The 26,999-nt window shown below is 40.8% G+C and overlaps 1 protein-coding gene across 11 annotated transcripts in view; it reads right to left on the bottom strand.

Annotated features, from left to right (window-relative positions):
* Positions 1 to 26,999, bottom strand: part of gramd1bb (GRAM domain containing 1Bb) — a 107,988-nt gene that overhangs the window by 9,249 nt on the left and 71,740 nt on the right. For 6 of the 11 annotated variants that reach the window (XM_067594277.1, XM_067594286.1, XM_067594283.1 and 3 more), the window contains 13 exons: positions 17,541 to 17,751; positions 13,678 to 13,701; positions 11,144 to 11,164; positions 10,466 to 10,489; positions 3,909 to 3,993; positions 3,195 to 3,298; positions 2,994 to 3,089; positions 2,507 to 2,587; positions 2,269 to 2,384; positions 894 to 1,056; positions 555 to 747; positions 271 to 414; positions 31 to 149 (listed from right to left, as the gene is read on the bottom strand). In XM_067594277.1, the coding sequence (XP_067450378.1) occupies positions 31 to 149; positions 271 to 414; positions 555 to 747; positions 894 to 1,056; positions 2,269 to 2,384; positions 2,507 to 2,587; positions 2,994 to 3,089; positions 3,195 to 3,298; positions 3,909 to 3,993; positions 10,466 to 10,489; positions 11,144 to 11,164; positions 13,678 to 13,701; positions 17,541 to 17,751 (1,381 nt within the window). Of the gene's footprint in view, positions 1 to 30; positions 150 to 270; positions 415 to 554; positions 748 to 893; positions 1,057 to 2,268; positions 2,385 to 2,506; positions 2,588 to 2,993; positions 3,090 to 3,194; positions 3,299 to 3,908; positions 3,994 to 10,465; positions 10,490 to 11,143; positions 11,165 to 13,677; positions 13,702 to 15,170; positions 15,192 to 17,540; positions 17,752 to 26,999 lie in introns of all 11 variants that reach the window. The other 5 variants (XM_067594278.1, XM_067594280.1, XM_067594281.1 and 2 more) reach the window with 5 other exon arrangements.

Genomic DNA, 26,999 nt, shown 5'->3' with positions numbered 1-26,999 from the left:
CTCTTCACAGATGACATGCGTTGACTGTACCTGTGTCTCTGTGACAGTAGCTGTTTTGGGAGCCAAGGGGTTGGACAGAGAGATGGTGTACAGGATCTCTCTGGTCTGGTTCCCAGCATCCTCCTTCTTCCAGGGGTGGTACACCACATCTGAACAGCAAAGAGGATTTATGGATTAATAAATCCTGGAGTTTAGCACATTTCTGGTTTGGCTTATTCCAGGGAGGTTAGAGGACAGGCTCAGCTGCAGAAACATCAGACAGACACTGACCTGAGAATCGCCTCTGTTCCATGAAGTCGCTCATGAACTGCGACTCCGTGAAGAGGATGTCGTAGAGCTTGTCCACGCTGAACTTGTAGACCTCGTTGATGTACTGTCTACCATTCAGATCCTCGTGGAAGGCCTGTACCTCACCTGCGCATCAGGGAGATACACAGTCAAGGTGACATATTAAATCAGAGGTGACTTCATGTGTTCAGTAATGGATGATGCGTGAAGATAGTTTATGATTATGTATTTTGTCAGAAGAGTAACTCTGGTTTCTGTGCCCTCACCCTCGTCGTGTGTTTCCGAGGAGTCGCTGAGCTCGGTGGGGATGTCCTCATTGTCATTGAAGTCCAATGAGGGAGAGGGGACGGGACCTCCAGGCCCGCTGGTCTCGTTGTTCTTCTCTTCCACCACCAGCGGCAGAGCCAGCAGCTCGCCGTCTGGTAGGCAGTCTGCATACTCCTCTGCTGGGAGGTCGAACTGGGGAGAGAACAAGGAAATGGGCATAAAACAAACACATTTATTTAAAGCATTAATCTGTTTATCTTGCCAAGCAAATGTCCTTAATTTGCATATCACAGCATCAATGTGTGTGTTAGTCAAATAACATATGTGCAATAACTTACTGTGATGGGTGTGTCATGGTTGCCTGGGCTGGGGATGGTGCTGTTTGGGACGACCTTCTTGTGTAGCAGGGGAGGGCTCCCTTCAGGTTTGGCCTCTGCACTGCTCTTAGACAAGTTGTCATTGTTGATCTCATTCTCTTCATTGGGAATCTCTTCACTGAACCTAGAGGCACCGGAAAACAGCGAGAAGCCAGACATTTACTCATCTCATCTGTAATCCTGGCTGAGTAATGAGGAAACTTGGCTCAAGTGGTGTTTGCAAAGACTTTTCAGATGTGTTGGATTTGAACTTGACATGCAGTAAAATGCTATCATGAGGATATGTTCCTTTAAACATAACCATATTATTCCAACATATGATACTAGTACATTGTTTGAGTTGGACAGTACAGTACATCTTTAGAACTGAACTTGAGAACAATTTATTCTGCAGTTTACAATAATGTTCAGCACATACATAAAAACAACATACACACTTAACAAAATTGTAGAACAGTTTCTGTTTTCTTGTCACCAAACATCAGAAAACAGACATATTGGCACATAATTTGCACATAAATTATTATGAGCACAAGATCAAATTTCAGCGCAAAACGCTGATTTACTGCTTAATGGCCTTCAACCCCACATCACTGTCTATCTAAATTAGGAATGTTTGAAAGGATTCATGTGCATTTTAAATTAAAAAAACAAAAACTCAAGAAAACTGTTTTTTAATTCAGTAAAAGTCTTGAAATAAGTTGATATGTGTGGGAATCGACAGAAAATGATCTTACTCCTAAGAAAAAGTGCTACTTATTGACTCAACAGATATGTAAACTCACAGTTGTATTAAAACAATTATTTAGAATCTCATTTGACCTCAGCTCAGCCTTTGAAATAAATCTTTCTACTCTCACATCGTCAGTTTAATCTCACCCAACTGCTGGATATAGACCTCACATTATCCTGTTAGATGATTCTACACACTCAGCCTGCATTTCAACAGAGGCCAGTTAACAGAAAACTTCAGATACTGTGGAGACCGAACAGATTCTAAACATGACTCTGCATTTGTTTTTCCTAGTAAATCCACTTTAGACATGAAGGAAAATAAATGAAGGAAGAGACAAATGTGTTGCATTTTTGCAGCCTTTAAGCTGTGTAAATAAGCAGAGAGTTGAGAGTGATGGTAAGTGTTTGATTGTGTATCTAAATGGATTATAGCTGAGAGAGCTGGAGTGAGTGTGTATGCTCATAAACATATGAGTAGTGCTTGTTACAGCTCATAACGAGACCCTCTAATCAACGTGCAATTTGAGTAATTAGGCAATAAACTTAAAAATGTTTATAGCCGTAACCATAGTAACTGACTATGCAGCACAACCAGACTCACCCCATGGTGTTGAAATCATCATCGGGGGGAACGTAGTCCTCATCATCACTGGTTAGGCCGAGCTCGTTGCCATAGCACTGATGAACAAAGTGCCACAGTTCTTTGGGGCATAGGGGCTGCATGAAGCAATCAGAAAGAGGAATGAGATACTCAACAGTGAAATTTATGAATGTACAAAAAATCTTCTGTTTCCAGATAAATATCAGCAAAAGAAGTGCTGTAGATCAATCGGGCCTACCTTGTCGAGCAGCGCGTTCTGCCACAGTCTGAACATCATCATGTACGTCCTGTCCCTGGCCCCGAACGAGGTGAAGAAGTGCTGTGAAGAATGCGAGGTAATCATGAGTCTACGAGTCTTGTCGACACATAGTGAAAATTAAAAAAGGTCCATTTCTGAGGTCCTTCTGGTTTGGATTTATTTTAATTTGCAGTGATATATTTTCTTTTTTTTCTTAAATATATGGATTTCGTGAAAATACAGAGCATGCGGCATTAGTTAAGATAATTTCAAAAGTGATGGTGGATATCTTGGATCAGACTGATAAAGACTGAATAACTGATCTTCCACACAGACTTTGTAAGTCAAAGCCTCCCTGCTGTCTCTCTAAGCAAATATAATTAGATTAAATACATATTGACAGTTAAGTCTAAGGCGTGTCTGCTGTATCAAACTATAACCTTCTTCTCATGTAAACGCCTGTATTTGCTAATTCCGTGTCCCTTACCTTCTCATTGTCCGTGCAGACCTGGATGGCGTTGGGAATGAGGCGTGCAGTCTTCTCTTTCGTCATCGAGCAGATGTCCTTTAGCCGCACTGTCAGCTACACACAAATGAACACACATTATAGCGCCAAGTATGACACAATACTGTTGATATTACAAACACGAGAATGCACAGAAGTCCGGAGAGCTAAAAAAAAACATACCAGTGTTTCCCAGCGGAAGATGTTGCTATAGAAACAGATCCAATTCTCAGAGAGGTAGAGTCGGCCCTGCAAGAGGATGTCCCGTTGCAGAGCGCAGGAGTAGTCTGAAACATAAAGGGGAGACACACAATTAGCACATCTGAGAGGGAATACTTGCACACACACGCTAGATGTGATGAAAAGTTACAAATGACATCATACAATACAGTAGGTCTACACAATTATTCAATATTTCAATCACTGTAAGTATGTCCATCGATAGATCAAATGAAACTACTTAGGAGGAAACACACATTAAGTCAGGAAGTTTAATTGTGTTATACGCTTGTCACATTGTCATTTCCTGCCGTGTGTCTATCTTGTTTATTAGTTATATTACTTTGTAACAACAAAGCGACAACATATCAATCTGTGTACCCTAAACCTGCGACATTATGTGCTCATAGTACACTGCAAAATGTACCTTGGACTGCTGTAAAAGTTAATTATCAGGTTACAACTTCCTATAAAAATGTTTGAAGTTTGTTCTACATTATTAGGGAACTAAATCCAGACATATTCACAATAATGTCATGATGTCAGCTGTTTGAAATTTCCGATTTTGTCTTTGTCTCCTCTCTGTTGTCAGGATGGATCATTTTCTGATCATTGACAAATCAGCTGCATCCCGTCAGTTCTCAGATGTTCCTTGTGTGTCTCTGGCGGTCAACTCACCCACAATGAGTCTCTCTGTGTCAGGGAGCTGCTTGAAGAGTTTCCTAAAGTCCTCATTGCGCTGCTTGTATGTCGGGCTCAGCACCTGCAGTGACAGACAGAGTGAGAAACATCGCCACACACATACCGCCACAAAGACACACACACACACACACACACACGTATGCTTCACGCTCATTCACTCACAAATGTCGTCTCCGTCACGCAGCCCGGGGTTATTTGTTTCAAAGAGCATGTGAGATAACCTTGCTAAAATCACCCACAGGTTTGATCGGGATGTTTAGTTCGCTCTCTGGTTATATCAAAGCTTTCGTTCTGTGGGGGATTTTGACAAGTGCTGGAAATGGATGTACAGTGAATGGCAAGCAGAGGTGTGTCTGTAAGACCGCATCATTAATGATACTCAAAAACAGAGCGTTTTGAAGCGCAATTCCAAAACATCAGCCCGCTGCAGATCATTCAATAAACATGCTGACGTGACTGTAAGCATTTTTAATATGAGTCACATTCTCAGATTACAGAGCATTACAGAGCGGCATGTTTCTGACAATGAGGCTTTTGTTGTGACAAAAAGCAAGACATCCAATGGAAGCTCAGACAGTAAACATTACCACACATGGTGGTCAAACATAAACTTTTCAGCACTTGGGGGGGGGGGGATATCCTCTTCTCGGCTTCAGCAGACTTGATTATTTGCAGAGAGAGTCTGTGATATATAACATCTCTAAATGAGTGCCAAAGTGAGGGCTCTCACTGTCTGTGCCAGATGCTTTCCTTTAACAGGAAAGCTTCAGGAAGCAATATCTGCCAATGCAGTAACAAGAGGTATACTGAAACAAAAGAAAAATATACTCCTTTGAGTGTGGGCTTGTGGAAAAAAGAACATCTTGTTCACATCAAAAATCACTACATGTGCCACTCTTGACAAACGAAGGAATTCTGGGTAACACTTTCTATGACGCCCATGTCTCTAATGCATTATAAATATACTTATAATGGGTAATAATCTGCTCATAGCACTGTATAATTATAGTTGTAAGCACTCATAAATATTCATCAGGTTTTATAACAATAATCATAACACATTATAAAGCATTTAATGACTTATAAGGTCATAATACTTCATAATTGCTGGTCACTCTCTGACATTTTTTTTGCATTATATTGCATTGTATTATAATTATCATAGTTGTAATACATTATAATCATTTTATAAGGCATTATAATCACCTATCACTTACTTATTTTTTTTTTGAAAGAGTCACTTTTGTTGATCAAACATTTACAGAAAAGTAAAATATGCAGCTAGAGGTAAAGTAAAAATTCTTTCAGGTATTATCTGTAATTTGAGTCAATGTAGTGTTTAGAGTGAATTTTTTTGAGAAAAATTACATTAGTGAAATGTAAATGTCCATCATTCAGTTCATCATCAGAAAGTTGTGTCAAATTGTACTCAATTCACTGACTGTTATGACCTGTTAAACAAATTCATTTTATTTTAGTTTTGTGTTGTTCTTGCATAGATTTAATGAGTTTTTTCACTTTATTTCAAGTAAACAATGACCACCAGCTTGTAATATATTATGTCTGCCCATATACCTCAGAAATTTCATTACTTCACTTAAAGCACCCAATGACAATTACAATCACATTATAATGCATTACAACAGTCATTATAATGCATTATAAAATGATTTTAATGTATTACAACTATGACAATTATTATACACTATGATTATTGTAAAAATGTCAGCGAGTGACCAGGAATTATGAAGTATTATGATACTTGACCTTATAAGTCATTATAGAAATGCTTTATAATGTGTTATGATTATTGTTATAAAACATGATGAGTGCTTATAACTATAATTATACAGTGCTATGAGAAGATGATAACACATTGTAAGTATGTTTAAAATGCATCATAGACATATGCGTCATAGGAAGTGTTACTGAATTCTGAAATACTGTTTGGGAGTATTTGTATTGTGGCCTTCGAGGGAAGTGCGGTGATGAGTAGACAGCTCTAAAAGCATGTGAGTGACATCACTGAAAGGCCTAATCAACTGCCTGCAATTTAAATGAATTGACTGAATCCACCATCCTCATGCTTCTTTTTAAAAATCAACAACCACAAACAACCAAACACACCTACACTGCTGATACATCAAGTCATGTCAGCACAGTAACCCGATGATCGCTCCAAACAACAGGCCCCTATGAGCTCTGGAAGAATTCAAATAGCTATGACTCATAACCAAACCAGTTGTTTACTTTAGTAGAGGGGAATTACCACAGAACTGTGATTACAGTACATCAGCATACAGTAAAAACAGAGCTTCCTGCAAAGCCTTTTTGCTGCCCCTGCTCTTGTGACTTCACTTTGTCCTATTAAGAGATAAACGAATCCACACATTTCTAAATATCGCTTCGCTTTGCTCATTCATCTTCTCTTTGTGTTTTTAAGCTTGCAAGTGGAGGACAACTTACAGCAGGGATCTCCTCAGTGTCCCACTCAGGGTCCTGAAGGTCCGAGGCAGCCCAGCCCCACTCCCAACCCCACTCCCCTCTAGCTGGACCCTGCATAAGCCACCCTGCCAACGCCTCATCCAGCTCCAGCACGGCCTCCCAGTCCGACATTGTACAATCCTCATCCAGTTCCATATTCCATATATTGGTGCGTGGATGGAAGCTAATTTTCCAAAACGGCCCCCCCTAAGCGGGCTCCACTGACGTCGGAGGACTTGTCAGTTAGGTGAGTATGTTTGAAAAATAAGAGAAGACTAGAGCTGGTGAATCCGGAGGTGTGGAGGCTGCAGTATCCGCCCCCTGTTTAGGGTGCTGCTCTCTTTCAGTGTTGAACAGTGGACGAGGCACACTCCAGCCACATGATCCTCGTCTCGCTCTGTCGTTCTGTGGCTCTCTCTCTCTCTTTCACACACACACACACACACACACACACACTCACACGCAGGGAGAGGAGTTACGGCCGTTGCCCTCTAGTAACCCCGGCCAACAAGTCCTTTATTATCATGCCAGTAGCTTTTTCCTTTTTTTTCTCCTCCCCTTACTCCTCTTAGTAAGTGTGTGAGTTTAGTGCGTGTGGTGCTGTCCAGGTCTGAGTGCCTTGTAATTACCCTGTTTACGACCAGCAAAGAATGAAGCCAGTTTACTTTGTAGAGACGAGGACTAATACAAACAAAGACATAGCTGTGAAGACAGAGGGTAAGAAGAAGGAAACAGGGCTGGGGATGGTTACAATAAACGAGAAAATGTGTGTTTTCAGTCCGTTGAAGTAGGAGTCCGTCTTGCTGTCTGAGCAAGTGACTGAGTTACAGAGAACAGATGTGAGCATAACCTCCAGTTACCTCCGCCTGCAAAACAACACCATTAATCTTGACAGGCTCTATGAAGGGTCGCAGGGTAAAAATGGTCAGACCAACATACTGTAAATACTCCTTTGTTTGTCTCTTTCCTTTGATCATTTTATGTAGTGACTGGAATCCAAACTTGAGCTACCAAATGGATGCTCAGCGATGATTTGAAGGTATTAAAGGCATCAAGTCCTCCTTTCCTTGCCTTGGTATTGAGGTCATTCATGCACACTTGATACTTGATCCACCTCTGTTGCTCTCAGCAGGCAAGAAAGATGCAAAGCTCGCAGCTTCTATTTTAGCCACGCTCAACAAACAATGTCCTCCCACGATTCATGACTAAAAATATTTTCAAGAGTCAAGATAGATGCTGGGCATACTGATGGAGGTTGCAGCGGCGATTAAAAAACCCCTACTACTACTCGCATTTCATTGACTCCCACTGCAAGAAACAAATGTGTGGCCCACAGTTCTGCCTTCCACCTTCTCTCTGCTGCTGCTTCTCAATCCTACCTTCAACCAGACATGGAGGAGACAAATGTGAAGCAGGAGAAATAGATTGTAGACTCGGGGGAAATAATCCTCAGTAGCAGGCCTCTTGGAAAACAGTGCAGGTCATTAACATGCAGCTCTAAGAAGGCCTTCACCCAGTTGAGAATGCCTTTACATCATGCGGTTGAAATTTCAGTGGAATGAGAGCTCATTTTGCCGCCAGAACAAATTGTCCTTCGGAAATTCTCTCAGAACGATCCTTTATATCCAGCTCATTCAATTCATTTTCTCCGATAAATCAAGGAAAGAAAGAGGCCATTGTTGCACTGATGCAGACGAGTTCAGTGTTCAGGTGACAGTGTGAGACTAAGGATGAGGTGGGACAGTGGATACACAGCGTTTATGGATTTGGTTAACTATTAACTCCCTGGACAAACAGTAGGGGATGGAAGAGACTGGTACTGTAAAGCAGGGTGGGGTTTCTGTGGTTTAGGGGGGGAGGTGTGTGTTCATCCTGTTAACAATAGTTCCATCCTTTTTACTGTGGCTATTCTTCATTTCATGGAAAGTTAGGTATTTGGGCGTATTTATTGATCCCAGTGGAGCAATGTGAAAGGCCTGATGTACTCTGCATCTATTTATGTAGATCTAAACAAATTCAGTGGGTTCACTGTGTGTTAATCTCACTCATTCACGCACTGTTTGTTTGTCAGTGTTTTCCCTCTTGTTGCTAACTTCCTGGAGACTGAGTGCATGGTTGCAGAAGAAGCTTTGTGACAAACTTGTGTGGATGCAAATCAAATGAACAAGGGCTTTCAGATGGTCTGTTGAGGAAGGGCTGCCACTGTGCGGACCTCTAACAGGCTCAGAACTCACATTGGGACGGATGGATTTGTAATCACTGTGGTTTCAGTGCCATGGGAGGTCATCATTGCCATGTAGAGGTGCGCATGTACGCACATGCATGCACTTTTTGACATGCAGGTGCATCATAGGTATGACACCTACACATACAGACAGAACTGTCTGAAGTCAAAGTACCTATTGGACATATTTCACTTATTGACTGAGCTTCGGTATTAATTGTATGATGTAGGATGAGTGTACAAGATGTCAGGAACACAGCCGGTATACTGAGAGGATTCTCAGAATTTTTAAATTCACCATTGTGAATCAGTTGTGCTGGTAAATTCCACACACTACCAACTCTAAACAGCATCTAACTATCAGGATAAACTGAACACAGAAAATGACTTGTCTTAAATCAAGAAAAGTTTCTGTCATTGTTGTTTGACCATTGCACTTACTCCCAGTGACAATCACGAGCACATTACATATAGTTTCATAAGGTTTTTAAGACAAGTTGTATTAGACGCAGGTGTAATACTCTACTTGAAAGATTACTTTGCTTGAAAGAATAAGGCTGACATTATTTTGTATCTTTGATATTGCTAACAAATCCCCTGAAATGACCAAAACAAATAATGCATTAATCCATCTCTCAATACTTTTCGACTTGTCTGTGGCACTCAGAACCAAGCACATTGGTTTCTACTGAGGATGTAAAACTTCAACTTTAAAATCATCTTCTAAAACAGCTGGGTACTGTAGTTTTTTTGCAATTTTCAGCTGCCGATTTGCTTTGGCGGTGATGATACTTGTTAGTAAGTAATTTATTTTTGGCTTTGGTCATTTAATAGGGGGATTTGCTGACATTGAAAAAAATATCAAATATCACCAGCATTATCCTTCTAAGACTCTCTATTAGACAAAATGAATTATATTAACAGATTATCTTTTTGCAGTGTATTTAAAGACAAGAGCAGATGGTCCTGGTATCTTGTACACTTGATGTTTACTGTGCTGGTAATCAACTGTATGTCATCTGAAAACATGACATTTACATCTTTTAGACTTTAACAGGGTACATGTCAGAGCAACATCAACCCTAAATTGTTACTTGTTATGCTCCTTTCTTATTAGTAGAGGAAATGTGAGTGGCTTACTACAGCTGAGTGCATTAGAGAAATATTTAAGACGCTGTCTGGACTTTTTGGACCAAGCCTCATTTGAACACATCACTATCTCCAAGGAGGTCTCTGTGTTGTCTTCTGATTGTGATACCCCTACACTGAAACCAAAGGTCCCAATGTCCATGTTTTTAGGACTTGAGGGAAACAGAGTTGGGCTGGAAGAAAACATGCCATGAACTAAAGCACCATGCTCCATTCTCCTGTTGTTCAAAGGCATTCAAGGCTCGTCCAGAGGCCCTTGCGATGGTTTGTTGATTTGTTTAGTACAGTGAGAAACTCAGTGCACTTGTTACCACCTGTTGCGTACCAGAATTAGATGTTTGAGTCGCGGCAGGCCCTTGACCACATCTGACAGACTCGTAAAATACAAATCCAGAGCAGTCTTACAGTAAGCAGAAGTAAACAGAAGTTTTGATGCAGCAAATAGGCCCATTAGCAGATAATTTGAAGCTACAGAGCTTTAGGTATACAAAAATTTAAGATATGTCTACTTTAAAATGTGTGGCTTTGCTATTAGGTGGGAACAACACTGAGTGAAGTCAATGGAATGAGAAACAGGCAGGCAGGAGGGATATTTTCCTCCCACCAGTCTGACAACCAGAGAGAGAAAGAGAGAAAGCAAGATCCAGGGTTGCACAAGAATACAAGTCATGCTTACTCTCAGGATGTGTTGTCTTTCATGCTGGGGAGAGAGGGGAAGAGTGTACACACAGGGAATAATAATAATAATAATAATAAAAAAAAGAAAGAAATAAAACAACATAAGATGGGAATAAGTCCAGTAGAGACACTTCTGGAGAAACTAAAGCTGCATGGAGTCAAGTCCAACACCATACTTGCTCACTTTGTGGGTTTATTAAGAAACTGACCACATCTGAAAGAATTATGACGGTGTCAGAAATAAAGTTAGCACACCACCTTGTGGTACAATATAAAACTGCAATACTCTTATTCTGTCAAAGAAGAAATTTTAAAATTCTCAAGCTAGTCCTACTCTAGTCCTACTATTCCCATGATTCCCTGTATCAGAAGAGTCCACCTGTTGCTCTTTTAAGACCACGCTAATCCCAGTCTGGAGGACCAGTAACCCGCACAAGTGAACTGGTGCTACAATAAACAGGGTCAAGGACAATGACCTTTCATCTCCTAAGCGGCACTCGTCATTAAAGCAACTCCAAGAGACTTCCAGGAGTCACCCACATGACGTGAACACACACACCAGAACATAAGCTACAAGCACACACACACACACACACACACGCACACATCTTTAAAAAAATGAACTGCACATATACAAACACATGTTGGTATTGTAGGAAAAAAAAGCTTGACTTACATTGTACCAGCTTTGGCTCTTCTGCGGAGAGAGAGACAGAGACAGAGAGAGAGAGACAGAGAGAGAGAGAGAGAGAGAGAGAGAGAGATAGAGAGAGAGAGAGGGAGAGATATTTTTAACTAATAAGTCATACACACTGCAGCAGGCTTGTGGGCGCATACAGACGTACAGAGGGCGTGAAACATGATCCACCTGATCATAACAAGTTACAGCAAGCGTGAAGGTCAAACTGTACCTCGCACTCCTTCCTGCCAGGAATTACAGGAAGCTATCAATTCTATTTAAAAGCCAGAGACATTTAAATTGTCTTGAATGTTCAGTTGATTATGAACCTCACGGTGTTGAAGTATATGCTGGACATCAGGGCGAAATTCTCTTTCAGTTCACTAACTTCTACATTCAAATGATACTGATGATCACAGAATGACACATAGACCTTTAAATAAATCATTTATTAATTATTTAAAAAAAGAAACTTTTTTCTTTTCTATTTCTGAAGAGAACTGAAAGTAATTTCACCCCAAACCTGCCACATACTGTATCAGCACATTAAGCATATTCTGTGAAAAATTGTGTTGCTATATATTTCATGTTCATGAAATGCAAAATGTCAAATCATTTGGTCTTGCATAAGTATCTGAAAGGCTTTTCTTCCATCAAACAAGTTCTGTGAAACAATTTTGAGAATTTTCTATTAATTAATAATGTACAACTACCATATTACCTAATCTAAGAAATTGATTTCAACACTTAATAACAAGTGAAATATTTCCAAAGAAAAGCTAAACTGTGAATGAAAAAAAGGATTTTATTCCTTATTCTCCATTATGTGACTTAAGATGTTTATTTCTTGCTCTCGATGTGTATTCGTGATTCAAACGCTCCATTCGCTGGCGACTTACTATCATTTATGAATCTGTGTGCTCTTCATAAACAACACATAGATTCTGTTGCAGTTTTATAACAGCAGAGGGCAGCAGAGATATACAGCATCTTAATAAACATTTTCCAGCCACATGTAACACAGTTTTGCCTCTAACAGTGTAGGAGCAAAAGTCCCAGAGGGGGAAACATGCAGGTGATCATTCAGAGGGTGAAACAAGGGGTAGGGTATTCAGGTGGAGAAGAGTGGGAATAGATGGGGTAAGAAGTGATATCCAGTGTCTGATTACAGTAGTACAATGAATAAAAGGAGCATATTTTATATTGAGGCAACACTCAATGTAGTAACAAAAATCAACCAGAGACAAAATTTTGTTTCTAATGTTTGAAACCTTTTAATTACATCTAATTAGATTAAAAGCTTCCCGAGCAAGACCATGGTTACACATTACTGTATTTGTTGCAAACTTACTAACAGCCTATTATAGGAACAGTGATTATCAAAACTGAAGTGAAGGTGGAGTAAGAATGTTTTTTGGAATATGTTTTAACACTTACTTGACAAGCAGCCTAACAAATGGCCACATCACTTGCATCACAACCTAAACATAGCACTGCTAAACGTACGTTTCTTTTTCAAAAACCTGAAACACTTTCATTTTTCTTTTGTGCATCCGAGTTTTCTCTGTGTGACAGTGTTTGGTGGTTATCTACTGTGTGTGTGGTGTTAGTGAGCAGTGAGCTGCAGCACATACAGTATAGCAGGCCTGAGGCCCGGCTGTGACGATAGCTGGGCTAATGTGGGCTAATCTGATCTGAAGGTGACAGAGACACGAGATAGGAATTACTTTGAGGCTACTGTCCGGATAAGGTGGCATGTGTACGTGTGCCACTGTGTTTGACTTTGTGTGACTGCATGCTGGCGAGCCTGTGAAATTTATGACGGCTTCGTTTACATGCAGAGAGACTTTTTATTGTGATTGTATGTGTGTGGTCTGTTTAACAGACAGAAACACTGAGACAGAAAGAAAGAGACTATCCAGCTGTTACATAGAGACTCCTGTGTGATTTCAGTCTGTTTATTGAACTATAAACCTTATTATTTAGTTCAAATTTCACCATATATGGCGCTATGGATTAGCACTGCATTTGCACAGCCTGAAACTGCCCATGTTTCCAGTAGTATCTTTGTTTTTTATATTTGACAATGAAATTACAAAGTTAATTTTAGGTGGGAAATTGGAGGAAACAAAAAAAAATCTCACAGCTGCAAGAGGGCTTTCAAATATGTTCATGGCTTTTACAACAGAACTGTTAGACAGTAAAATGTGAGAGTGATGGCTGTCACTACAAACAAATGCTACAGTGCTGTCAATTTGTCAGATTCAAAAAGAAATAAGCTGTGAATGTCACATTACAACAGACTTCACATAATGCAGAGCTCTTGATGTAAAGACCCTTTTTTTTAAAAATCCTTTCACAATCATTCAGGGAATGGAAAGCATCGGAAAGGACACGAGGGACTGAGTATATCAAAGGGGAGCCTACACTCGCACATCTACAGAGGAAGTGGAGGGCCGGGGGTTTAATGGGGGCCAGCAGGGGTGAGGGGGTTGTCAATGGGTCAAATGAAAACAAGAAGAAATGCTTACTTTAATCAGGTTTAGTCTGTCATACTGAAAGAAAAATTAAAGAGAAAACAAAATGTTAACCAAAGCAGTGAGCAACATGAACACAGAAAGAAAGAGAAAATGAGAGAAAGGGTCCGATGATCTTGTACTCTAACTTACATTACTGCTGTTACAATGCAACAGTTCCAGAGGACTGACGTAAAAAGATGTTACTGTGCCTCTAAATTGGACTCTCCACTTTGCTTGCATGTAAGCCACATTGATTATCGGTGCATCCTCGTCACTGCCGCCGTCATATGGCCCTTTTCTGCGGAGAGGCAGCATGCCCCCCTTTTGCTGAATGCACTCTTTTATTTGGATTGCATTAGGGTTAGGGTGATCAAACTCACGTTGCTGGGACGACCTCACACCATTTCGCGGGTCATGTGGCCATCGCTGACCACAGAGGCTCACGTGGGGGGATTGCAATAGGGTGGGGGTGGGGTGATAGGGGGCTTGGCACAGAAATAAGGGGTGATGTAATCAATAGGGATATGTGCGTGTATGTATGTGAAACGGATTGTGCATCATAAGGCCGTTTACTGTTTCCAATTTCTGCCTGTGTCTATGACATTTTGACACATATGAGCATTTTAATAAGAGACCCTTCATACTCAGCAAAATTTTAATGTGTACGGTGACAAAAATAAAAAGTGAGATGAAGTCTGACAAAGCAACAACTTGGATGGATGAGGCGACAATATGGGCGATACACTAAAACGTGACAGCAGTCTGCAGTACATTTACACGACAGGGAGGGGGGGTGGGGGTGGGGATTTTGGGCACGTGGCGCGAGAAAAAAGAGCGAAAGATTCTCTGATGTGGAAAGAGAGAGTGGCTGCTCAAATAACGATGAAGTCCTGGAGCTCGGGACTGGGATGCTGGCAGGATTTTTAAGAGTTTATCCCTCTGCAGCCGGGCAGTTCCGCAGCATGACAGATATAAAGCTCTCATTACCGAAATGTAAAAGTTTCTAAAGAGAGGGACAGCATACAGGCCAAAGTAGAAGACAGGAACTTTTCTCATCTTGGAATCTAAGATGACGTCTTAAAATAAGGCTGAAGTTCATTATTTAAATGTGTATTTGCTCATTATTATTTTCCTCTTCTTTCTCTACATTTACATCATATATTTAGAGATCAATATAAAGATTTGGAAGCGTAATCAGGAATTTGCTACATTGCATATCACTGGAAAGGAAAGAAAAGGGAAGATAAAGGTAAAGGAAAGGTAGTGAGTGAGGTTGGCTGTTGGTTTGTAAGATTTTTCCATCTTTTATGATCGTGGGTGCAGATGGTGGTTTGCAATGGTTGCAGTGTGCACAGGGGCAGGCTGGGTTCAGGGTGAAGCATTACAAACAAGGTTGGGACATTTTCCACAGAGCAGCTCACAAGACAAGAGTTGGGGCACAGGGAAGGTGGGGAAGAGGGGGGGACAGAAATATTTTGAAGAACAGAAAAAAGAGTAATGCTTACTTTGGAAAGTCGCTTGTGAGACTAGCATGCAATCAGGAGAAGAACAAAGAAAAATTCAGATAGAAAAAAAATGAAACTAAAACAAAATAAACTGCAAGAAGAAACAGCTGAAAGTACCAACAGAAGAGCTGAACAGTCATTATCAGATGGCACACATTATCATATGGCATGTAGCAACAGCAGCAGCATAGAGAGAAGGCGTGCACACTGTGTCGTGGAGACAAAGAAACGAATGAATGAAAAAGACTGAAACAACAAGTGATTTAAAAACAGTAGACAGATGCGGACAGAGTGAGTAGGTAAATGAAGGAGGGGGTGAGATGGCTTCATTCTAACATTTTGGGACAAAACATTAGAGCCACATGCTCCTTCTGTGAAATAATCTCAACTAGTGAAAAATGTAATTCGTCATTGACTTTAGTTGTGGAGGGGAGATGCGAATGAGAAGGAGCATACAGGTTAAATAAAGACTTACAACACCTTAAAAGTAAAGGTTGAGCCAAAGGAAAAAAAAAATAACTGAATGATAACTTTGTTGTCTTTCACTTTGTCTGATTTTAATTGAATTCTTCTCCAACTTCTCCAACTCTGCAGTCACTGTTAAGATTAAAAACTAAAACATGTCTGACTTTTTGCGCCATACACTTTTATAATGCATATAACTACTGTAAAAGAATGCTGTCTCTAACCAGTAATCAGAAAACACACATAACAAATGTCAGCCAATTCTTTTAAGTTCACTAACTTGCTGTTACACCTAAACACATCATTCCTGCCACTTGAATTTTATGCAGAATTCATTTCTTAAATGTGCAAACATGTTCTCGGGATTATGGTAAAATGCAAATTATAAAATGTTGGAAATATCAGACCCTCGACTATCATGATCTACCTATGCGCAGTGTCTCATGGAAATCTGTTGATAAGGTGTAGGGGATATCCATCTAACAAGCGAATAAACTAAAACGGTCAAAAACAACAACTTTCTTGGCCGAAGTAGAAAAAAAAGTACATTGCTAGAGTTAAAATGTTGCAACGTTTCATGCTGTTTGCACCTTATCAAAAGCTTTAACTAAAACCGCGTGCCTGATACCTGACTGTATCTGTCCAGATCCCGTCTCAAGTTTGCTTCATCATCATAAAAAATCCCAATAGTGAGTGAATAAGAACCTAAATTTGGTCAAACAAACAAATGGAGACATGACTCATTACCTACCCTTGATTTGATAGTGTGTGACATCTTCAAGTAAAAGCAAGCTAAGTCAAGCTAAGCTAAAATCAACTTAACTAAAAGGGCTTTTGGGTGACAGCATTTCAATACTCAACTTTCCTTTCTATCATTACCTTGTAGTTATTTGAAAGAGAAATAAAGAGGCTAAGGAGTATATGAGATGTAAAAATGAAAGGCTGGGATGGAGAGGAGGGTGCAGTCTCTCCTGAGGGGGGGAGAGTGATAGTTACAGCTCACTAGTAACACAGCAGTACGCACAAGTCAATAACCAATCACAACGGATACGTCACTCGGAATAAAGATGGCCCGACTCTGTCACAGTTTATACATAGCTGACTGCACATGTGACAGCAAGAGTTGCCGTATTATCTCGAGCATCATAGACTTAAGAAAACTTCACTCTGGCCATATAAAATCTAATCCAAAATGATGGGCTGATGCCATTAAGTATGACAGCAGTAAAATCACTAAGAAAGGCACACAGCTGCTGACCTTATTTCACTGTTGTCTTATTGATTCGTTTCTACTTTACACAAGAGGAAGCATATATATATAGGTTGTATAACTATTTCACATCTCATATTGAATTTGCATTAAAGTGAATGTGACAGTTATGAGTTTGAGTGTCAAATGTTAGCATATGTGTAACGTTGAGGTATACTACAGGTCAAAGGAAGTGCTGTTTTTTTTATGTATCCAATATGTCTACCTGGTCATCACACACACTAAGTATGATGAGACTGGTCAGAGATAATGCATAGTTTCAAAAAAAGTGTCTTAAGCTTTATCCTGACTCGTCCAACCTTAATCCATGTCTGCAAAACTGGCACCTTGTGTTCAACAGTGAAGCCTTTCATAACAGTCACTCTGTGGAAATGTTAGCGAGCAGCTTTGTGAAGCACAAAGTGCTGTATGGTTGCTCTCTACTGGGAACCTCTCTTCACAGTGCCAACTCTATTCAGTGGAGAGGACACTGTTGAACATTCTCAACAGAGCTGGAAGCTTTATGTGGTTTCAGTGCTCAAAATGCTGAGAGATAGATCTTAAATAAGTTTTAAATATAACATCTCTATCAAACGGGTATTGAACGAACGAGCCGAGTAAACAGGTAAAAAAAAGAGGGTCTCACGGTGCCTCACCTTTGAGTTCTTTCCCCCGCTTCGTGCTGACTGCAGGGAATAGGTTCTCTGGACAACCTGCTCGGGCGTGGAGGGGGACTTGTCAGAGGAATGGTCCGAACCCTTCTCCACCATGTTCTCACCCTCCTGGCTCTGTGGTGTGGGAGAGCGCGAGCGTTTACGCAGGACCGGTGAGCAAGCGGGTGTGCTCTTGTTTGAGTTACTGGCAGTGCTAAAAGACAAGAGAGAGAGAAAGAGAAAGAGGGATGAGAAAAGAGTTAATCAAGTTTTAACATTATAAATTACACCATATACTCCAATATTCCCCTTGGATACATAAATGTAAACACCATGGAAGTTAGTGTGTTATAGATGGAAGCAGCACAGCACATACAGTCTTTCCTCAGACTTACATCACTTGAGGCTTAACAGGCTTGAAGCAGCATGTGCTAACCTGGCTAATAACAGCTACACTAATACTGGAAACCAACAACACAACAGCAGCAGTGAGGGAAACAAATGTAGTAAGACACCGTCACATATGACCTGAGGAATTTCTCTCTAATGCTGCACTTTGAAAGCAACAAGGAAATCAATAGGTTTGTATTTTAGCCCATCACCAATTAGATTAAGAAATGTACTGCATCTGGAAAAACATCCAACTTGCCTGTCTCGACTCTGACATTTATTGAGTCGTTTCTTTAAAAATCTGTGAAATATGAGGCTGTACAATATTTCAGCCTCTTTTTCCTGATAAACTGAACCGGTTTCCATCATGGGTGTTGCAAAAAGCACTGTGCAAGACATAACAAGGATTAAATGATCAGAGATGCAATGTCATGTGGAAAGCATCGTCCTAGCTATCAAAGTATATGATTCTGTTATCTCAAATTGAGATATATGTTGACTTTAACATGGGGATTTGCTTTAATACTACAGTTAATAGCTCTCCAGCCAAGTGGACGGGCTGTTGTCTTAAGACGGGTAGTCACTGTCCTTGCATTGTATACAAAGTTCCTATCAGGTAACTTCTGTGATCCAGCACTAGACACCCTCTTTTATAAACACACACACACACACAGGCACGTACACACACATCAGTGGCTCAGCAATGACAGAAGCTAACAAAAGGCTCTGTAAGTGATCTGTGTAGCAGTGAGCTCGCGAGGCCCGGTTACTTGAAGCATGGCATTATGCAAGCCCTTACGTCACTGCTAGCCAATGTCCGCTGTTAGTGGCCATGAATTACTGATCTACTGTTACGTTCAGAACTTCAGAGCAGCTTAGAGCATTGAATCATAGAGAGTAGCGTTGACAGCTTCTGTCCGACTGTCAGGGTTAGCTGTACTAGTAGTACTGGTTGATTTTTAAAATGCAAGGACATCACAAAGCCTTCACATCTGTTTAATGCAAGAGGATAGATCATGCAGGCCTGGTGTATGATGGTACTTCTGACATCAATTTATATGATTACCAAATGGTCTGCTGTTCAGTGGATGATCATTTTGATGGTACTGTACATTGTGTACTCTGTGCTAACTACTGATTAGTCCCTTCTGACCTGATTAGGAATGAATTTGCAGGAAATTCCTCTTTGAAATCCGTTCATCGGTGAAAATCTATTATTTGAAGTGCATATCTACAACTGCCACAGGTCAGTGGCAGGTGAATGCCACAGGCCTCCTTAGTGCTGAGCTGCACTTGAAATTTGTAATCAACCAGGTTTCTATTCAGCCTTCATTTTACGCTTAAAAAAAAATCTATTCTATAAAAAAAAGTGGCTTATCAGCTGGTGTATGTCAGGGTATATCTGGGTACAAACAAATGCACACTAAGATAGCAGGAAGCAGAATACATTGATATTCAGCCTGCATAATAATCTCTGTCTGAGCCAGGAGACTGTCTGGGTTACACACACGTGCTAGTTGGTGTGGAAGGCGTATGAGACTACAGCCATGCTATCGGCGTTGTCAGGCTGTACGTAGGCACAACGGTGCTTTGAGATAAATGCTAATGTTGGACCTGCTCATAATGACAAATCTAACATTTTAAGCAGACATATACCATGTTCACTACTATAGCATGTTAGCGTTTGCTAATTGGCACTAAACACAAAGGACAACTGAGGCTGATGAGCATGTCATTAGCATGTCATTTGCTCATAAATGAAAGCAATTATGATTTGACCTGATGATACATGAGATGACAAGAGATCACAAAAATTTCAATTCATCCTGAGGGGGACATGAATTTATGTACCAGATTATATGGCAATCCATCCAATAACTGTTGCGCCCTTTCATTCCAGATTTATATAGCACTTCAGGAGAAAGTCAGAAGATCGACTGACCGACATTGTCTTCCCAGAGAACATATCACTTTCCCCTTTTGCACATGTTGGCGTAAACCCTTTCGTGTGCTTGGTTTGGGGCTGACAAATGAACCAGGCAAGTGTTTCCACCCACGACATGATTTAGCAATCGGATGAGCCACCCAGATTTTGATGCATCTTGTCTTGTGATCACATTAGCTAATAGATGACGGCTTTTACGATTGCCACACTCATTTAATATATTTGTGGTGTGAAATAACACCTGTGCTTTTCTCCCGAAGGTTAATGTTTTATGACATAAGTATATTAATCTTTTATGATGTGAGCAGAGGTGTTTTTTATTTTAGGCGAGGTGGCCTGTCTCCATTATAAAGTACTGTGGGAAGCCCCTGCAGGCCAGACATCCACACAATAGGAGGAACATCAACTAAAACAGGCTACACATGTTCACTGTCTTTAGATTGTAATATTTAGCTGCTGATTTTACACAGCTTAAGAGGGCAGTAGGGTGGATATATTGTAATGTGAGAGACTAGTTGTCCACGTAACTTTGGTTTGAGAAATGGGTCTGGGCGTCCTTGATTTGAATTTTGAATCCCATTTCCTGCAGTTTTGACCAGTGGGAACATATCTATTAAATCAATGATGATGATGTTACTGATCACTTTCAAATTGACTGATTGAGTTATTCAACAAATCATGGACAATAGCCTATGTGACAGCTAAGTTTTGAATATATGATCTAATCTCTTTATACAGCACATATAATCTACCTGCAACTCAGTGCTGCTTCTCCCTACCTAGCTGTCCCTGTCTTCCACAGGCACCTCCGTCTTATCTGATCTCTGATATGAAAGCAGAGTCAAGTTATCCTGTTGAGCCCGTGGTGTGTGAGTCTAACATTAAAGTAAACCAGCAGCGAGAGAGACTCTGCTTTTCATACATTGTTGACAGATACTTGCTGTGGTTTAAGGTGGACTTGTTTTCAAGTTACATAGGTTAATAGAACAATCATGCAGTTTTACAACCACCGTAAAGGACCACAGTGTGTAAGGTTTAGGGGGACGTATTGGCAGAAATGGAATATAATATTCAAAAGTATGTTTTACTTAGTGTATAATCACCTGAAAATAAGAATTGTTGTGTTTTTGTTACTTTAGAATGAGCCCTTTATATCTACATAAGGAGAAGGTTCTCTTCCACCGAGCCCACCATGTTGCACCACCATGTTTCTATGGTAGCCCAGAACGGACAAACCAAATACTGGCTGAAGAGAGGGCCTTTTGAGTTTTTCGCAGCCATTGTAGGTGGCCAGTGGAAATTACGCCCCATAATCAGGTCAAAATCACAAGGTGAGACCTGTGCTGTTTTAGTTGTTTTCACACTATGACATTCAATAGTCATCAGTATGCAGCAAGAGAAGGATGCCCTCCGGTTCTGTTTGTCTAATATCACTGAATCATTTCTAACACTGGGCCACAGTTCTCCTTGGTCAGAGCAACACAGTGATAAAATGTGTCTCCTCCCAGGATAATTTCACCATCATCTGCGGTGAGATGCTTCTTAAACATGCTGTACATTTGCTTGTGGCCATTCTGTGGCAGTTCTTGTCCATCTAAAATTATCAGTGTACTCTTAAAAAATACAGCCACAGGAAGAGATTGTTTGGCACAAATGTACAGGAACATCATTTTTAAAAGGGAGCACAAAGATGGTTGTGAGTGAAGCAAAATATTTCACACCTACTGATAACGTAGCCCCGACTATGTTTCCCAACTATACTGGTCAAAAACTACTTTAAAAGTTGCTGTTTTGGCCTGTGTAATTGCAACATGTGCAATTTGACTTTGAGAGGTGACTACACATGATGTGGTGATTAGGCACAAAGATAATCATCAGTAACTTTCTGCATGTTGTTGACAATTGGCATTGTTAACCAGGACAGGTGCAACATGACAAGAGGATCAACATTTCTCAGCAGCAGAGTATAGAGTGTCTCCAACTATTGTAAATGTGCCAGCTTGTTATATTTTATGCTCATAATAACAGTTCCAGTTGAGCTTGTATTTGAACATTGGACCACTGCATCTCATGGTGAATGCCAATTTTCTCCACCAGCCACCTAATCAAGAATATTTGACCCACAATACATTATCAATCACTATGTTTCTTTCAATGATCCCTCATAACAGCATCATAGATGGAAACATTCAGCACACACCTCTCTGTTCCCAGCTCCCGAGTAAATGCATCTACACCACTGCATATTCTCCTGCAAACTTGCCACACAAACATAAACAGACTTCCCTCCCTTACGCAGACGAATCTTCAGTCAGCTTTGCTGTGCTGCTCTGTGGGACACATGGTTTTCCAAGTCTGTAGTAGTTTGGTTGCTGATATTCTCAGTCATCTTTCATTATATGCTCAGAAGCACACACATTCACACTGGTTCACACAGTGTGGTGCAAGACTGGGTGGGGCTGATATTTAGTGTGAGGTTAAATCCAGACTTCCTGAGGTCATCAATTACACAACTACAAGTACTATATTTTCATTATGCTAATATGTATGCAGACCGGATGTATTCCCCTCTTTGGCAAAAAGATTGAACTAAACAAGAATATTAGATGGATAATAATTCTGGATAATTATAGCGTAAGATATTCATTTAATTTCTTTAAAGGCTGCCTGAAGAGCAATAACTTCTATGATTAAGAGTTGTGGTTGGGTAACAAAAGCCTCAAAAAGCAGAGTTACATAAACCAAAACATTAATGAGAGCATCATCTCTCATGGTTTCCCTCCATGTAGAAACTGACAGGATCTCCCTGGTACAGGAACCCCGCACTTGTTGTTTTTAGCAGAAGAGGAATTCACGGATCACCTCGCCTTTCCAGATACACGACAGAGAAGAATGGGGGCGCGGATCCATCATCAGCATATGAATGACTAAGCCCGATCAGTCATTCTCACAACAGTTTGCTCTTTGAACCGGCATGGTGGTGTGGATAGAGCGAACATGCAGCTGAGACTAGCCTGCAGAGGAGCAAAACAAAAGCATCTATCATAGATGCTTTTGTTAGTTAATGCTTCAGGAAACAAAACACTGAGAGTTTGACATAATACAAGAGTACCTGTTGGTGCATTATCCCTGGACTGTACCATTTGGAGAATTAAATGGAAACACAATGAGCTCATCGTGCTGTAGAATAATAGACACAGCTGTTGCTACCTGGCTTTCACAACAGTACACATACAGTAATGTACAAGCCATTGATAATGCCAGGGAGATACCATGCCTTGAGTTGTAATAATGACGAAAAAAAAAAAAAAAAAAATAGCATTCACATGCAGCTTGAGTCAGTGATGGGAGAGTGTGCTTAAAAATTGGTGCTCAGTACACTCAGATGAGTAACTATCTATGGAGTTGTGTTGATGAACTGATCACCAAGACTGTAGTCCATATTTACCTTCAATGATACAGAGAGAGCTGACAAACAATTTAATAACAATTAAAAAACCATATCACTCAGAGCGCCACCCACACAACTACAGAGCTCAAACAAAGCTCAGCTCAGAATGAATATCGCTATAGCAACAGTGAACAGAGAGAGTGGTTTAAATATTCAGAGCGTGTGACTAAATATACTCCACCAGCTCTGATGTTAGAGATGCTGTCTGAGCGGGAAATACAGCAGGGAGACAATGTGACAGACAGAGAGAGCATCGCAGTCCAGACTCAGTTTTTACACATATAATGATTGATTTCTAAACATCTTGATACAAACATTATTCAAATTTAACTCAAAAATGGCACATTACTGCTCTGTACTATAGGAGAAAAGGTTATTATATTATATTATATAATATTATATTATATTAAAACATACTAACTATGATGCTTTGTGGTATATAGCAGTAACTTCAAATGTTTTGAAAATTAAATTGATAGAAAACAATAAAATGAAAAGCATTAATAGGGATACAGACAGCGTATTCCAGCTGATTTTGATTTACACATGCTGCATCTAGCGCGGTTAACATCTTACTTGATTATTAAAACACTAAAATCTCAAATTTTTTTGTACAGCACAGCCTATTCATTAGCATACCATGCGAGAGGGATGGGTCCCACAGGCTCGAGCAACAGAACTCATCTGCATTACAGAGCTCTGCACAGACAGACAGTAGACTTGACTTCAAGGTGTTGATCAGACAGGATCCCCACATGTCAAAGTCATTCAAAATAGGTCAAGTTCTTACACATAGAGTGAAAGAAAAAATAAAAAGGAAAACAAGCATGCTGCTTGCGCCACTTTTGTTACAGTCTTTTCTTTAAATAAGCTCTAAAGCTCTAAATCCAACCGGCTCAAGCTGTCCAAACGTTCAGCTTCACAATAGCCCAGAGTTCCGGGCCTTTCTGAGGGCCCCACTTGTTTTCACAGTTTTGCTGACCCTGGAAAATACCCATCTGGCAGTGGCCCTTCAGCTCCGCTCGGTTTGAAAAGGCCATGAGGAGCACCACACTCGCCAGCAACCACTGCGCATGCACGCACAGGAATGCGCATACAGTACACAGAAGCAGACATAAACATGATCATGCGCGTGGACATACGCCCACGTATCGCAGAAATACATTACAGCTCACATCTTTCTTTTAACTGAAATGATAAACTTAGCAATATTACACACCTAATCTACAACATACTACCACCTTAACCACCTTTACATTCAAATGCACCCATAAACTGTACATATTATATAACCAAACCCATCCTACCCCACCCATCCAGTCTCTTCTCACACTCATACCAGCAATAACACAAACACACACCCTCGTACATTCATCAAAGAGCCTGTCATACCCCTGGTGAAAGACACAGTCCCTCAGCACCTCGCCGTAGCAGCCCTCAAGGCAGCGGCAGCCCTCGTTGGCCACCGTCACACACTCAAACACCACCATGTCCTCGTAGCCAGCCCCCAGTAATGAGCTGTTCATCCAGCGGATCATCCCACGGACAACGCAACTGCACTTTCCTTTCTCTCTCGGTGTAAAAGAAGAAAGGTAGCTGGACAGATAAATGGAGAGAGAGAAAAGATGGAAGAGGCAGGCAGGGAGATTTTCTTTAGCAGGCTTAGGGCTACTGATCTTCCCTGGCTAGCTCTGATCTCCTAATAACCAGCTTACATCACCCTTAACACCACCTGCCAAAGAAGAGGCAATGGTGGTCTGAGGAGCAGCTCTCAACTCTCATTCTAAATAGTACATGTTGATCTTGCCAGGCAGGGAAACTTATCATTATGCAGGTGCCGTGTAATTCTGCCTGAACGCAGGCAGGTAGGCAGGCAGTTCCTACCAGCACTAACCTGGTCGTAGCCATGTAGAGAGCCGCTCCGCAGCGATCAGCCCCTTTCAAATGGCTTCATTCACGCAGCGGGAGCCGTGGATGAGGCATAAGAGGAAGGAGAGGAGGAGGTGGAAGAGGAGGGTGAGAGGAGAGAAGAGAGAGGGATGAGGGATAAAGGGGAGGAGGAGGAGGAGGAGGGTGGACGAGTTCCGGAGCATGCCAGGAGGATGGGAGGAAAAGGAGGAGGAAGCGGACGCGGCAGAGGGAGTTAAAAAGAACCTGTTTTCCCGACAGACGGAGAGAAACCACTGAAGCTGGAGATCAAGCTGTGTGTTTCTCTCTTTCTATCATTCACTCTCTTCTTCTTTGTCTAATTGAAGCTGATAAGCGCCCGTTCTCTCTAGCAACCTGCACTTCTCCATTCCCCCTTTTTTTCATCCTCTGCTCTTCCAGCCGTTGGATCATCTGCCTGATTACCGCATCCGCTAGTATCCAAGCAAGGGTCCTCTCTTGCGATTTCTGCACCTTGTTCTCAGAATTTCCCGGCAGCGGGCTGACAATAGATGGAGATTGGGAGAGAATGTGCAAGCTGAGAGAGAGAGCGAGAGAGAGAGAGCGCGCGAGTAAGAGACAGAGCAAATGAGGAAAGAGATGGCTTTCACTTTGCATTCCCCCTCTACTTGGTGCTGGTGCACTGAGCCTGCTGCTTCCTCAATTATTCATGTGTTTCATGAATGGAGGGGCTGACATCACCAGCATTCAGGTCACTTTACATCTGTAGCGCCTTCTAAATCACACAATAAGCCGGTCCTTGCTTTATGGTATGCACATTTCATGGTTTCACACAGACACACACACATGCACATATAGTAGGGTCTAAAAGTCTGAGACCACTATCCCATTCACTTCAATGGGAAATTGATCTCAGACTTTTGGGCCCTACTGTAGATCATGGTCCTTTTCCTTTGAAAACTATAAATTAACTAGCAATCCATGATGAGGAAAGGTAAAAGGACAGTCTTCTTAGGTTTTAAAAATTGATGACTGTAAAAGAAACTCAATTATCACATGTACATATCAGGTATGGGTCAAAATATTTTTGAAAAATGTGGCATTTTATTGTTTCCAGGGTGTGAAAAGTGTGTTTTTTCTAAATTTAAATATTAAAAACATGTTGCAAGACATGCTTGTTGTATCCTACCAATATCCAACAAATAATTAGAGTGAATGCCTCATCACAAAACTGATATTAACTTACATATCGTGTGATTTCACTGTCCCTTGAGGCCACTGCTTTTCAATTGTGTAGATAGATAGAGAAAAGAAAATATGAAGTATTATCCACTGTGCATAGTTACCATCTATTTTAATGTGTGGCATTCAGACCCTCGGGCTATCAAGCTGCATTTTAGCGCATCGCAGAGTGCAACTTTGGTCATTAGTGATTCCTGCTGCAGTGTAAAGTGCTTACTTCAGTCAATTTCACAGATATTCAGTTTGCGTTTGAAGGAACGACTGCAGCAATCACTAAATATGCTCCTAAATACATAAGGGAATGGTGATTTAAACTTCAGATGAACCTACCAACTACTTCCCCTTTTACACTGATTATGATGTTTAATCCGAGCATGCTTAAACTGAAATTAAACATTGATCCTATGGCGGTTCTTGTGATAACAACAGCAGAAATGAATTGGTATTTTTCACAGAAGACATGAATTCCATTTAGCTGATTCAGTTTCAGGGTCCCTCTATTGTGCATGCTGACTCACTGTTATGACTTACCGGGACACTTAAATAA

Source organism: Thunnus thynnus, chromosome 7 (assembly GCF_963924715.1).
Source record: "Thunnus thynnus chromosome 7, fThuThy2.1, whole genome shotgun sequence".
Taxonomy (NCBI): domain Eukaryota; kingdom Metazoa; phylum Chordata; class Actinopteri; order Scombriformes; family Scombridae; genus Thunnus; species Thunnus thynnus.
This window is presented reverse-complemented; position numbering and strand designations above follow the sequence as displayed.